Source organism: Arachis duranensis, chromosome 9, assembly GCF_000817695.3.
Source record: "Arachis duranensis cultivar V14167 chromosome 9, aradu.V14167.gnm2.J7QH, whole genome shotgun sequence".
Taxonomy (NCBI): domain Eukaryota; kingdom Viridiplantae; phylum Streptophyta; class Magnoliopsida; order Fabales; family Fabaceae; genus Arachis; species Arachis duranensis.
The window spans coordinates 111714928-111730268 of NC_029780.3; the positions used below are offsets into that span (position 1 = coordinate 111714928).

Genomic DNA, 15341 nt, shown 5'->3' on the forward strand with positions numbered 1-15341 from the left:
CTATTATAATTTATTTAAATTTAAAAAATTATTTTAATAAATATAATTATTATTGTTTATATTTATTAAAAGTTATTTTTAGTTTGAGTATAATAAATGCAACAGTTTTTGAAATGTTATTTTTCAAAAGTCAATTTTAATAAATTATTTTTAAAATGTAAAATGTTATAAAATGAAACCTTAGTCTATGATAATCACTCTCAAGTTTCAACCATCGTATTTCAGGTACAAGGTTATTCATTTGTTGAACAGATTTTTTCAATAGTTATAACGACGACAATTAATGAGTTATGTTAGTATGAAACTATGAATTCATCACATTTACAAAATAGACGATAGAAGAATCAACATAATTCACGTTAATAATATCTGTATATCTTTTAGTTCCTAAATTTAAACATTCAATCTAAAAGACCATTTTAAGCATTAACAGAGAAAACAGAAGTATTTCTCAAAAATATAAAAGGAAAATATATGATGATTTGTATATGCTGTCACATTTATAATCATTTAACGTGTTCAATTATGTTGTTTGGTTAAGAAATTAACTCTTTTTTTTAATTAACAAATCAACAAAGTAAAAATGGATTGGCCTATTGGTCTGTTGGCTTGATAGATACTGTGGGCAACTAAAGAAATTATTTTCTAATTTTTTTTCTTTTAAATAATTGATTGCTGATTAGTTAGTTGTTGCTTTAATTTGTCATCAGGTCGAATATAACAAAATTACTCAGTTTTATGACTTCATACTATAAAATTGTGCAAGGAATTTTTCTTGTAATTATTAGTAATAAAAGTGTCAGGAGAAAAATAGAAATGCAAGGGTTCATTGTTTTGAGTAAGATCGGAAACAATAATGGTCTTTAGAAAGAAAATGACATATATATAGATCGGATTGGAACTCCCTTTCATTGAAATCTTTTTGGAACTAGCAAGGAATATATAATACAACAATAGTAACTTTTGTAAAGAGCTAAGTTGTTACATTATTATTACATATAGTAGGGCTAGCTAGAAATGACACAATCGAAAATGACACAAAACATTATTATTCAGTATCACAAACACACAGAGAAAATGACCATGCATGACACAACATATAAAAGCGAAAAAGCCAATTGATAATATAACTAAGGCAACTTTCTTCATCATGAAAGTAGTGTGCTTTGTTGAGTTAATTATTATTAATAATATGTAGGTGGTATGCTATGGCCTTCTCCTCGGGGGCTAGGACCAGCTTCATCAACTACTAGTTTCCTAACCATCTTCCTTTTGCTATGATTATTATCACCAGCTTCAGCAACTAAACTCTTCACTGCCATGTATGATGGCTTCACAACTTTGATACTTTTTATTGTTGGTTCTAGTGGCCTTGACATCCCACCTAACATGAAAGATAGTAAAATGAGAAACAAGGCAAAGGATTTGAGTCTAGCAACCATCATATTAATGTTATAATGTATATATGATTAGTGATTGATTTTTTTTTCCTTGTGAAGAGAGAGTAACATTGTGCATCCCTTTTTATAGTATGTGTTTGGAAGGAGTTTTTTGATCGGTTGCTTTAATTTTGGACCTGTATGCGTGGAGTAGTATATACTATATACTGTTCATTGATATAACATATATAATGCATGTGACTATTACGCCCATAAAATCAATTAATTAGAGTTCCAAAATATAGGTATATATTTAGGTAACAATGCATAACATGTCTACCTCCAATTTGTACATAACAAAGTTAAGTTATTATTGGCTACGTTAAAGCTAGGAAAAAAATAATTTAAATTTATTTTATTTAATGTTTATTTAAATTAAAAATAATAAATTTTGATAATTTTTAAATAATATTTTTTATTAACAAATATTTTCTATTGCCTTGTAAGTTTATTTATTATTCAATTAATTTTAGTTTAGTCCAATATGGGATTAAAGTCTTTCAATGTATATATATGTGTGCATGTTAAATTATATTCCTAAAAATCAATTTAAATTGGTCTAATAATTAATTTATTAGTTCATTTAAATAAAAATTAATAATTTTAATTATATCCTATAATATATCAATCTATTAATTAACAATAAATTCTTTAACTAAAATTACGATAAGTGATAAATTAGTTCTTAATCTTCCCACATATCAATAGATAGAGATTACCATAAGTTTTGTTATCTGTAGATAAATAAACACAAATATGATGAAGAAGCTAAGAATTTAGTCAAATAATTTTCTATATAGCCTAGACATATAGTTAGTTAGCTATACATAGAGAAAGATGAGATAGATATGGCTGTCTGAGTGAAAAAGTATCTCCTCATTCCGTTGAAGTTGCTATGAAGATTCGACTTAGCTTGTGCAAGCTGATGAGTCCCATGGAATTGTGAGTTTGGAATGAAATTCGAAAAACAGACACCTTTAGGACGAAAGTGACATCACCAAAAATTGTTGACACTACTGTATGTATATATTTTTTTGGCCAATTTTATGGTGTTTATGAATTTTTGTCTAAATTTTGCCTAACTTACTTTTTATAGTAAATTGTAATTTTTTAAAAATTATTTATTTTTATATCTTTTAAATTAAATAATAACTTTTAATTTTTTTTAATAAATAAATACTATCTTTTAAGCATCATAGCATTCACAGTACCTTTTTCTCGTAACATAAATTGAACCTCGCCACTCTAACTTTTCATTGATCATACATATACCATGCATATTCCCACCAGTTTGGTCCATAGGCAAACTAATAAGTAGAAACTAAGCTGCATGATGAGTCATTCTAAATTTTAATTAAATAATAAAAAAATTTATCTGCAGTTATCTTCATGTAAAATTAACATTTAAAAATAGTTAATTAGATAATTTAACAAATTTAATTAAATTATTATTTAATTAATAATTTTTAACTATCAATTTTATATATATGTGAATTTATACCTTAAATAATTCTGGTAGTACTTTAGTATTTTTCATTCTAATATGGTAAGTACTGTGCTAACAATTTAAATAGGGGACTTCATGCATTGCATCTCTTTCATTTTACGAAACGGGGCAACTATTCTAAAGTAGTGTTATATATGCATATGATTTTCTCCCTTAATCTTATTTGCATTATCGATCATACACTTTTCAAAGCTGACGAAAGGGAAAAGTGTATGTATGTTCAGGTGTGGGATGGTGATAGAGCCTAGCTACACAATAATGTATGTATATTTTATTAATATGGCCAAAAACTAACTAAAATTCCGATCCAAATTCTCAGACTTTGGAGCTTTGACTGATTGCAAGACATATAACACTGTTAACCACTATCCTTGGTTGGGAATGAGTTACAAAAATACGTAATTATATTCATATATGTGCAGATGAATTTAATCTGCAAATGGAAACGCATCTATCCGAATACGATAGAGACAGAACGAATGGTATACATCATTATTATTTTATTGTGCCTGGTAGAGCTTCTTGCTTTCCTGTTGCGCCATATATCTGTATATCTTCTCATTCGAACTAGGGGTGGCAACGGGACAGGTTTTTACTCTAGTCCTATCTCTATAATTATTAAAATCTAATAAATAAAATAAAATTTCAAAATTTATATAACCATCGTCACAAGATAAGATAAATTAACATAAATTAAGTAAAAATTTAATAAAATATTATTAATTATTTACTAATTATTTACATATATTATACCTATTATATATTAAAATTATATATTATATATATAGCGGGACGGGTAGGGGCGGATATTACCTAAACCTGACCTCGTCCCGTCCCTCTCAAAAATTCGTCCCACTAAAAACCCGTTCCGATACAGACTAGGGGTGAAGTGAGTATCCGCGGGTCGAAGTGGTATTGCCATCCCTAATCTGATCTCTAGGATTGTTTTGGTTTAGAACCCGGTTATTTATTTTTGAACACGTCATAAAAATTTGATAATTTAAAAATTAGTTATCAGTATAAAATATATAAAAAAATAAAATTTATATTTAAAATAAATTAAACTGCAAATGAATTTATATACAAAGATATAGTAGTGATTATTTTTAATGTGTAAATATATTTTTATTATGATTTATGAATTATGTGAGTAATTATTTTAGGTATAAATTTCTTGCATGTTTTGAGAGTAAATGAATATGTTTGTCTTGTATTATTTGTTTTATCGATTTAATGTTAGTTTTATTTTAGGATTTGGGGTTTATGATTATAAAATTAAAATTTTATTTTATTAGTATTTTTAAATTTAAATTAAAAACAATAATAAATCTATAATCCAGAAATAAAAAAAAATTAATTGATGAGAATTAAATAACAATCTTAAAAATGAGAATACTCCTTACAATTTTTATTTAGAATTTAATAATATCACACAGACACACACAAATAGCTAGTTTGAGTATTACTGTTGATGATGATATCAACATGCATCAAGTTAGTCACCATTACCCATAATATAATTTGCATCATGCATGCACCACCGGATTTCTAATCCTTATTTTAGATTTACACACTACTAAACAATACGTATTTAGAAAATAGACAAGTTATATATGGAAAATCTTGTTACTTGAAACTATTTGTTAAAAAAATTTAAGGTCATCGAAAGAGATATGTGAATAATTAAATTTTTAATATTTTTTTAATATAAGAAATTTTTTTTAGATTTACGTAAAATTTTATATATTTTTATATGTTTGTTTTTTTAGTAACAAAAATTGAATTTATAATTTTATGTAATAAAAATTTTAATATTATATATATATAATAATTTTTTTTGTCTTACCACTTAATTTGATAAGAGAAAATATATAAATAACTATATCTGAAAAAAAAATAACAACATTCGTTAGACATCATTAAAGTAAATTAAGGAAAAGGAGGGAGGCTAATGCTTGTTTTACTTTTAACTGTGCATGCGTACACTGTATGTGCGCTACTATATATAGTAGTTGATATAATTACTTTGTGAATGAAGCCATGTATGTGTGCGCAACATGTCAAATGAGTATGAGAAGACTATACCATTTAAACTATAATTTATTGACTGTTTGCATGTTTTTCAAAATTTTATTAATTAAGAAATGATATCGATGCTCTTAACACAGTAATCATGAGATTATATTTTTAACTTTTGCACCGTCCTTGTTAATAACTTTATGAAGTGAGATGAGATTGTTGGAGATGATATGTTGTTGTGCTTACTTTGGTGGTCAAGCTTGCCTCCGATATATTAGCGATATGTTGATTAAAAAATAGTTATCATGCAGTAGTATGACTCTTCTACTTATGAATCATAGTCTATAGATATATCATCACATTTTTCATGGACATGTACCAACGAGAAAATCATCAATTTTTTTTTTTTGTCATGATAAAACCATCCAATTTATTCTGGTGATTCAGTATACGATAAATTCTATAATGTTTAACTTTTGCTTAATTTAAAAAATATTTATTTTTATATTTTTAAATTAAATATTAACCTTTAATATTTATTAATAAATTAAACACTATTTTTTAGATACTATAACAATTTTGTTAATAAACAAATATTAAATTATTTTGGTTTGAGACATAGGTAGGTTGTAAGCCCAGACATGAAGATTGGGCCGTAGCACCACCACCCATTAGGTCTGGGCCATCTGGGCCATGTATGTCAAAAGTCAAATTTTCAATGTCCAAAAAAAAAAACGCACGTGCTTTTCGCCGGTTTCGATTTTCATTTTCGTTTTTATATGGAAAAAAAAAAATTTCCCACATTCTCTGCAGGAATTTGCTCACCTAAACTCCCACACACAAGTTTCTATTGTTTTCTTTTCATAAATAAATTTTCTTCATAGGACAAACAAACCCACCCGTAAAGTAACCATCAAAACAATTAGTCTTTTTCAAAACAATGGAGGGATAAAAATCTGAACAACCATATATATATTTAAATAATGTTCCAATGCGGCTCCACTAATTAAGTATCCATGATCTTCTTAATTAATGTATCTGCTATAGCATTTTTAATCTACTGTGGTAACAAATAAATGCATAATCATAATGAAATATATAGATTGAAGTGCAGGAGATGTCACAAGTAACATGTATGCTATGGACTATATAATAATAATAATATGTTACAAGTTAAAAATGATAGAGAGTATACATCACTAGTCTAATGCAAAATGAAAAAAAGCAAAAGAACTAGGAGATGTATGAACTGAATCAATGACCAACACCGGGGCTAGGACCAGATTCCTTAATGTCTCCAAGGTTTTGAGAATTGTTAACCTTGTGACCAGTACCAGGGCTAGGTCCAGAGTGCTTGATCTGTGCAAAGTTTTGAAGCTTTTTAAGCATGTGGCCTTTACCAGGGCTTGGACCAGAGTTCTTCAATGTTCTTAACACACCATTTACAGGACTATTCAATAGCCTGGATTCTGATACAGAAGCAAGAAGAATAAGGGTGAGGAGGAAGGTCACACACACACACTTGAGTGGTCTTGTGTCCATGTTTGAATCCAGAATAATAATAATAAGGTCAAGGCTTATTATTTCTTGTATTGCTCAAGTGGCCTATTTATAGGGAACAAAAACAAAACCCTCTGCTGCTATGAGATTTATTATCAAAGAGTGTGCTTTATTTACTATTCACAAACCATGTAGAAATAGTGAGGTGGCACCAGATCTATACCTTTGCTGAGGAAACACACAAGGCAGGTTCTTCATTTTGAAAATATGGGGTTTCTTGAAAGTGACATGTTGAGCATATAAGTCAAAGTAAAGTTGCAATTTCTCATGCAGTCACTGATGAAATTTCTATTAAGAGAATTCCTTTAATACATCAAATGATTTACTTTGGACCTAGGAAGAATCAACTAAGTGTTTTTAATTTATTTTTCTCTAAGTCACCCACATGGCTTTGAACCTAACCACTATTTTTGTATAGGCCAATTGAATACAAGTTTAATTTGGATGTTAAGATTAACAGATAAGTTTTACAATGTGAGTTTTGATCCAGTAACTATATAATGTTGGAGATATTGTTATTAAGTTGGAAAATCTCAATTAAGAGTCCCACTCTGAGTAGGATTGCTTGAGGAAGTTAAATTCCTAAAAACAACTAAACTTTAAACACATAATTTTGTTTATTTTAGCATATGGAAATAAATCTCAAATGAGTTGCTAATTTAGAATTAAGTCTATGGTTTAAAAGCCGCCATTGTGAGATGGAACCAAAAAGACACTGACAACCACATAAAAGAAAAAGGGCTGTGCCAGAAAATTGTTATATTCATTAGTTTCATGCAAAGAACCAATTGACCATATAGCAGAAATTAATATATAGTGATTAAATTCATGTCCAAGCAATAAATTAAGTCCCATCTTTTGGGAAATTTAATGATTATGCATTCACCTATTTATAGCTGAAGTAAGTGATTATGAAATTGGTCTATTGTCACATTTTTGTGCTTATAAAAAGCTACTTTTTAAGTTCTACACTAACTTTTACTAATTATTGAATATAAATCCTAACGAAAAAAAGAAAAGAAGAAGAAAACTAATTCGAAAAGAATGCAAAGTGTTAAGATTGAAAGTTTAGAAAGAGTTAGAAAAAGTAGTTCCTAATATTATTCCAAGCATGAACCAAAATATAGGTGTGAAGTGTGAACCAAAATTCTGTTTTTTACTTTTCTCTTCCAAACTAATCATTGTCAAGCAAATCTTTTGGAGATCCAGACGGTGCACCATTTTCTTAATGTAACAGTAGAAATCAGCACCAAACCAAAAAGATCTTCTTGTTGATGTACAAATGTACATCACACCTGCTACTTAATTGGTTTTCTATGAGTCAAATTTCAGAAAAAGAAGAGAGCACTCTAATCAAGAACTGAAAATTCTAGACTTATTTTCTTGTAAGTGAGTTAGGAAAAGCGTAAAGGAAAACAATGACGAAAATGGGTCTCTCTCCTTTCGGCTACTTTCAATTCATAAGCAACATGTGCAGAGTTCAGGCTTCACTTTCACTAACTTTCATCATTCATTTCATCACTTAGTTAGTTAACAACAGTGTACGGTAGGTACTTTACAACATTCACTGAATGTATCATCAATCTGGAGTGTTTTTAACTAACAAAAATGTAACACATATCTACTCTTTTGGCATAATGATCCACGTTTTCTTTTTATTCTAGGAAGTTTCAAATAAGAGTAGATTCAAATAGATAGAATATTATTATCCCTTCACTGTTGTGGTTTAAATTTATAGAGAAATTTAGAATATATCTGGAGATACTCAATAATGTGTACAGAATTAAACTGTGCAGCTAACTTATGCATGAGATTTCAATGATTTTGGAAATGCAAAAGTGCACTGTTGCCTAACTCTGAGTTATAGGCTTATAGCTAGGCTTAAAATTTTTTTTTAACATTGACTTTCTTTGCTAGTCAATGTCATGATTACTACTTATACAACCATCAATATCAGATTTCACTAGAACCTAATTTTGAACATTAAGAAACACTGCTTGATTCTAAATCAGCTAACATGGTAAATGGCCATCCTTAACTTCCCAAACTTATCTATTTTCTTTCATGAGACTAAACTGAAGCATCACATCAGCTTTAAGAAAAAATCATGAAAGTGACACTCCTAGATGTTTTTTTTCTTTAATAGATTTTGGGCACTGGCAGGCTTAGTTGCTTGCATTGCTGAAGTACTTAGTAAAATAAACCCATGCTTTCACTTTCAACAGTAAAACCATAACTAAAATATTCTGTTGCAAAAGAAAATCAGACTTCAATGGATTACCCCCTTCCTCTTTTGCCTTTCCTTTACTTCTTCAATTTAGCACTATTTTTATGTGGTGTCAAATACTTAGTGTTTAATGATAATTTTCTTAACCTTATTGTGTAAACATCAACTTGGCTAATAATATATGAATTTATAGATTGTGAATACCTAAAAAAGGAAAATAAAAATAAGTGAAATTTTGAAGCTAATGTTAAAGCACCAAGTTCGATATTAGGTGCACTATTCAGTTAGAATTTCAGTTCTTTGGTCACCGTATAGATTAAGAAAAGTAGGAAAAAACATATATCAAGAGAGTTGGCGTGGTTTTTGTAACGTGAGGCTGAAGGAAATGTTACCTTTTTGTATTGAAATCAAGATCTGATTTCGAAATTGATATGTTGATGGGAACCATAAGACAATGTTACTCAAAACCCTCTCAAGTGTAGGCCTCACTGTTCAAACCAAAGCTTGAAATGTGGAAATTAACACATCCAAGAGTTTTGAGTCAACACTTTTTTTGAGTTTCAAATTTCAATGCATATCATTTTCATTCTTTATTTTCCATATATATATAGGGTTGTCAACTTATCGTAGTTTCATGCATATATAGTATCAACTTCAAAGTTCAAATTCAATTAAGACCATTAACAAAATAATGTATAGTTATAAGAAAGTGAGGATTTTCTGTTTTAGTGTTCTTATTCTTCTTCTTGTTCTTCATTTCCTTGTGGCGGCTGCGGCTGCGGCTCGGCCACTTGAGGTTAACACAACTGCAAGAACGGTTTGGACCATGATGCACTCAGGGCCAAGCCCTGGTGGAAAGGGTCATAAATCAAGGACTAATTAAATTAGCCCTGGTTTAGTACTTATCTAGTTATATCATTAACACTCTGATTCCATAATTAGCCATTTAATTAGTGCCCTGCTGTGCTGCCATAGGACACTAATTGTGTGGTGATACCTTTTTGTATTTCTGGAAATGATGCTGATATGCTACTCAGATGGTAGAATGTTATAGTCTTTATCTTCTAATAAAAATCTCAATCAAGTGTTTAAGTGTTATTGGGAATAAAACAATGTGAATATTTGAGTAACACAAATTCAATAATTGGCTGCACGTTTGTCATGTTCAAATTTAATCATTTGATTCTTAAGCAAGTAATAAATTGCATTCTCAAATGTTTGTATGCATTACGATTTAGGAGTATGATTAAGTGAATTTTTGTCATACTAAGATATATCATTACGTTGGGTTTTGCATAATTTAAGTTGCATGTGTTACCTTACCTTAATTGAATATCTTAACTAGCTTAAAAGTTTTGTTAATTAAACAATAAACTTGAAAAGTAGGTACAGAGAATAGACAAAGAATATTTATTTTCAGGCACTTGCATATATATAAAAAGTAGAATTGTATTAGTGAAACATTTAGGATGCGTTTGGTTTGCATTTTTATTTTTATTATTTTTTATTTTTTGAATTTTATAAAAAAATAATTAAAAAAATAAAATTATATTTTTTATTATTTTTATTTTTTTCTCACAAAATTTAAAAAATAAAAAAAAAACTAAAAATAAAAACAGAAAATAAAAATACAAACCAACCAAACTCTCAATTTTGAAAATTTATTGTTTTCGGGCCAACTACCACCAAATGGAAAGTAGATCCATATTTATTTTTTCCATTGTTTATGATTGTGTCTGTCTCTCTTTTTGTGTATCTTACACCATCAAACAAATTTTGAGGGGTCCTAACCAAGTTAGGCCCATGAAACACACGAATGCTATAAATTATGTGCCAAGAAATAGTTGTGCTGATTAAGGTTTTTTTATTCTGGGACACTTCACTCTCAGAATTAGTTAACATAGGGCGAGCACGGGTAATGGATATCTAATTATCTGTCTAAATTCAAACTAAACTAATTAAATTGGTTATGAAATTAACGGATAATCGGGTCCAATCCAAACTAAATCAATAACCTTTATTAATAATTGGTTCGAGTATTGATTTTGGAGGTGTAGAACCCGAACCAACTCGGGAACCTAATCATATATTAATTAAATAAAAATAAATAAAAATATATATGACTTTTTTATTAGACAATAATTATTTAATATATGACTTTTTTATTAGACAATGATTATTTACTATTAATATGTTTGAATTTTAATGAATTTAGTTTTTAATGTATTTGATGTTTAATATGTTTGAATTATTTCTATTAATGTTACATATTTATTGTATTTGTTGAATTTTTAAGATAAAAATTTATTTTTTTTATAAATTTTAAAGTCATCGAATACCTAATTACCTAAACCAAACTAATCCATTCTTAATCCATTTGATTTGATTCAAATACATATACTGATATACAAAAAATCACAAATCCAAACTTAATCGATTCAATTTTAATTTTATTATAAATCCAAACTAAACCGACTTGTATCCTTAACGAGGATGATTTAGGAATCATTTTACCCAATACGATTTGTATTTAGTTTTTCTTTTTCTTATCATCGTTTCTTTTAGACGTTTAACCCTGCTTCAATACAAACAAAAATTATGTGCAAAAAAAGAAATCATTTCATTCAGAAAAACTCAAAAAAGAACTTCTCTATGTTTATCTGATCAATTATTGTTCCGTCCGTCTCACTTTGCTTATATGCTTTTTTTTTCTTATTTCTTTTTCAATTACTAATATTTCTTTTTGTTTAATTAATATATATCTTCAAAATATAACATATTAGAGTTACTAATTGAATTTTTTTATATAAAATATACAAAGTAAATTCGTTAATATATTTATTTATTTATTTTAAAATTTTTTATTAATAATAATACTAGTATTTTAATTTTTTATAATAATACTGATTATTAAATATTATTATTATTATTATTATTAATAAAAAGTGCCATCTCTCGTTTGGGTCCCACATTTCCTGAACTTGTGGGTTTGTGTGCCAATGACTTTAGCTGAAAGAGTATCATTGTGAATGCATTAATGTGAACTACCACACGCCTTTGCAAATTACAATTTCAATTGACTCAGAATATTAAACTACCTATGAAATTGACATAACTTGCATTGAACATTGACTTTCACTTCACTAACGCAACATAGGAAATGGATCTTCTCTAATGGTAAAAACTAAAAACACTTGAGAGGATAAAATATAATTTTTTATTTTTAATTCTCTAATTGAAACTAAAATTAAATAAAAAAGAATAAAATATTAAATTAAATATTTAACAGCATACAATTTTTTTTATTAGAAAGCATCTATTTCCCACAACATAACTACTCTAACCTTGTGTACCTACTCTTTTTTATTTATATATTTTTTAAGAGGGAATAGAGGGCTGGGTTTGAATTGTTTTATTTCAATATTTTCAGTAGAGGTCATTCAATTCCTGAAATTATTTTTATGGTGCCAACGAATGAGTACTACTGGTAATTATTAATTTAAAAATATTATTAGTATATTAAAATTAGTTACTAAAATTAATTATTAATATATTTATATATATAAATAAATTATACTACGTTTATATTAAAATCAGTCATTAAAATTAGCCATCAGCATAAAATATATATTAAAATATAAATACAAATTGAAAATAAATTAAATCACACATGTATTTATACATAAATATATTGGTAGTTAATTTTAGTGATTAATTTTGATGTACAAATAGTATTTTTTTATAAATATATATGATTTAATTTATTTTTAATATATATTTATATTTTAATATATATTTTATACTGATAATTAATTTTAGTAATTAATTTTAGTGTATTTGTAATATAATCTTTACTAATTATAACGCATTAGTCAACGAATTCAGTTTTGATGTCATTAGTAATTGGCTAATTGCTAATTTATAGCCTAAAGCTCACTAACCCACTTTATCGATTATCGTCTAGAAAGAACTTAACCGCCTATTATCTTGTTTTGTATATATTTACCTGATCAACCATATGCTAATATTATTTATTTATTTATTCCTTTATGGCCCATCAACCAACCGTCGTCGAAGCATTAAGCGTCTCTAGTTGCAGGTCCTAAATCAACAGTAGAGGCCACAATTTTCGACTCACGTTTATTTTCTTTGACTTTTTAAATCACATTTATCACAATTTTATATAGGCCTTACTACTCTATATTATTAGCAAAGAAGGACCAACAATAATGCATGGTTTCTCAATTGGCAGAAGTGCAGAACATGCATATATAGAGAGAGAGATTTCTTATCAGAAAGATTATTATTCCCCGTGTATCTTGTATTATTAGATTGATTAGAAATACTCGCTTAAAAAATAAAGCACGAAGAATTATTTGTAAGTAGGGTCATAAACTCTTGGCGATTATTGAAGAGTGGATATGAATATACAAGCGATACGTGGAGTGAAAGTATATAGATAATTATATTTCAAATTGTAATGGAATTTCTGAGACGCTCCGGCCACTCTTTTTGGATGTGGGATTATCAGGCAAACTTTGACATAATTTACGTACCACTTTAATTTCCATTTTATTAAGAGTAAAAAAATTATTTTTAACAATCAAATATTTGAGTGCCGATAAAATTAACAATAAAAGAATTTAAATTAATTTTATATTTATAAAAAATAAATTTTATTCTACAAAATTATTCAACTATTAAATTTATAGTTGACTCCGTTAATATTTACTTTAAAATTATTAAATTGTTCTTTTATCATTTTTTTATTTAAACCCTTCAGTCTTTTTCATAATCAAAAACAAAATCAACCCTAGATCATAAAAAATTCTACTAAAATCTAAATCAGAATTAGAATTAATCCTAAATAATAGAAAGTGGAATTGCACCATAACAACAACGTTAAAAATCTCTTAAATTTTTTTTCATGGATCTATAGAACTTGTTTCACATCATTGGGAGAGGGAGAAGGCCCTTCTTCATCAACGACCAACGACAGCACAATCGAAAAAGTTATTTTTTAGGACAATTTACTTAAATAAATAAAGTGAAAGAAGAATTTACTCATTTATACATTACTAAATATCAAGATCCAAATGTATTTTTTTTATAATTTTATAGAAATTCCTACTGGTAATAGCGAATTAAGAGAGAAGTAAACCGTTATTGACAGTCGCAGTTTACGTGTATTGGTGGCATAACAGAAACCGTTATAAACAATAGCAGTTTCTGTGGAACGAGGTTTGACCAAAAACCACTACAAACAGCAGCGATGTATATGTATTGGGTGCTGAACGTAAACCACTGGAGGCAGTAGCGGTCATATGGAGCTTGACTATATATACTATCGTCAAAGACATTAAAGTAGTAGTTAAATGCCATTTTTCACAAATGGATGGTGAAAAGAGTTTTTCAATTCTAGTGCATTACTCTAAAAAAAAAAAAAAAAGACAAAGGTCAAATTTACGAATGAGGAACCTATTAGTCTTTTTATCAGGTAGTCCATTCACAGAGATAAAAAAGGGTGTGTGTCGTGCAAATCGGTAAAGAAATTGTTCTACAAGAATATTGAATAATTACGTTGATAATGAATTTTGTAGAACAATTATTCAATATTCTTGTAGAATAATTTTTTTACCGACATTGTCCCACACGCACCCAACTTTTTTTTTATCTCTGCCAATGGACTACCTAATAAAAAGACTAAGCGGTTCCATTCGTAAATTTGACCCGTGCCTTTTGTTTTTTTTTTATAATTTTTTTAGAGCAATGCACTAGAGTTAAAAAACTCTCTTTACCGCCCATTTGTGAAAAATGGCACTCAACTACTACCCCAATGCCTTAGATGGTATACATAGTCAAGCACCATATGCATACAATACATTATACGTAAACCGTTACTGCTTTCAATAGTTTACGTTCAGCACCCAATACACATAAACTGCTACTGCTTATAGCGGTTTCTGTTATGCCACCTGTTCTTATAAAGGATACTCTTCCAAGCTATAGCTCGGACGTGCACTTCCTCTGCGAATTTCTAGTGGCTTGGAAGGTTATCCTTGGAACTGGAATGGGCTTGGCGTGGAACCTGCAAAAGAGACTCCAACGCTCAAGTCAGTGATTTTTCTTAAGAGAGAGTAAATAAAAATGAGAGCAATAAATTAGTGTTAGAATATATATATTTTCTCAATACTAATAGAGGTATTCTCTGTCGGGTTAGATGATTTGTTTATATAGTTTGTTGAGACAAGAATCTCGGTTGTTAGTGATATCCCGAAGAACCTTTTTTCGTTAGGTAATTCTCGGTCAATGCTGCTGAAGCCGAGGTTGTTGACATGGATCACAAACCCCAAGCTTGGCCTGTAAAAAACAGGTTGAGATTCTATATTCTCAGCTTCGGGAGCTCTTTGTTTGTGAGGATTGTACCGTAGGAGCCCCAAGGTCAACGTGTTTTTTTTTTGGCTTTAATTTCTAGGCTTTGTATTTATCTATTTTGTCTGCCATTTCTGGGTTTTTGTCGTGGGTTCAGGGTAAGGGGTCGTAGGATAGAAAGTGTCTATGGAGTTGTATTTGTCTTTTCAACTGATTG

The 15341-nt window shown here is 28.5% G+C and overlaps 1 protein-coding gene across 1 annotated transcript; it reads right to left on the reverse strand.

Annotated features, from left to right (window-relative positions):
• Nucleotides 1-6182: 6182 nt before the first annotated feature.
• Nucleotides 6183-6529, reverse strand: LOC110274946 (PAMP-induced secreted peptide 2-like). Its single transcript, XM_021130276.2, has one exon. The coding sequence runs from the start codon at nucleotides 6505-6507 to the stop codon at nucleotides 6220-6222; it is 288 nt and encodes a 95-aa protein (XP_020985935.1). The 5' UTR covers nucleotides 6508-6529; the 3' UTR covers nucleotides 6183-6219.
• Nucleotides 6530-15341: the final 8812 nt, after the last annotated feature.

Excerpts from the sequence above, each read along its gene's own strand:
- LOC110274946 (XM_021130276.2), bottom strand. The coding sequence starts at position 6,507 with ATGGACACAAGACCACTCAAGTGTGTGTGTGTGACCTTCCTCCTCACC.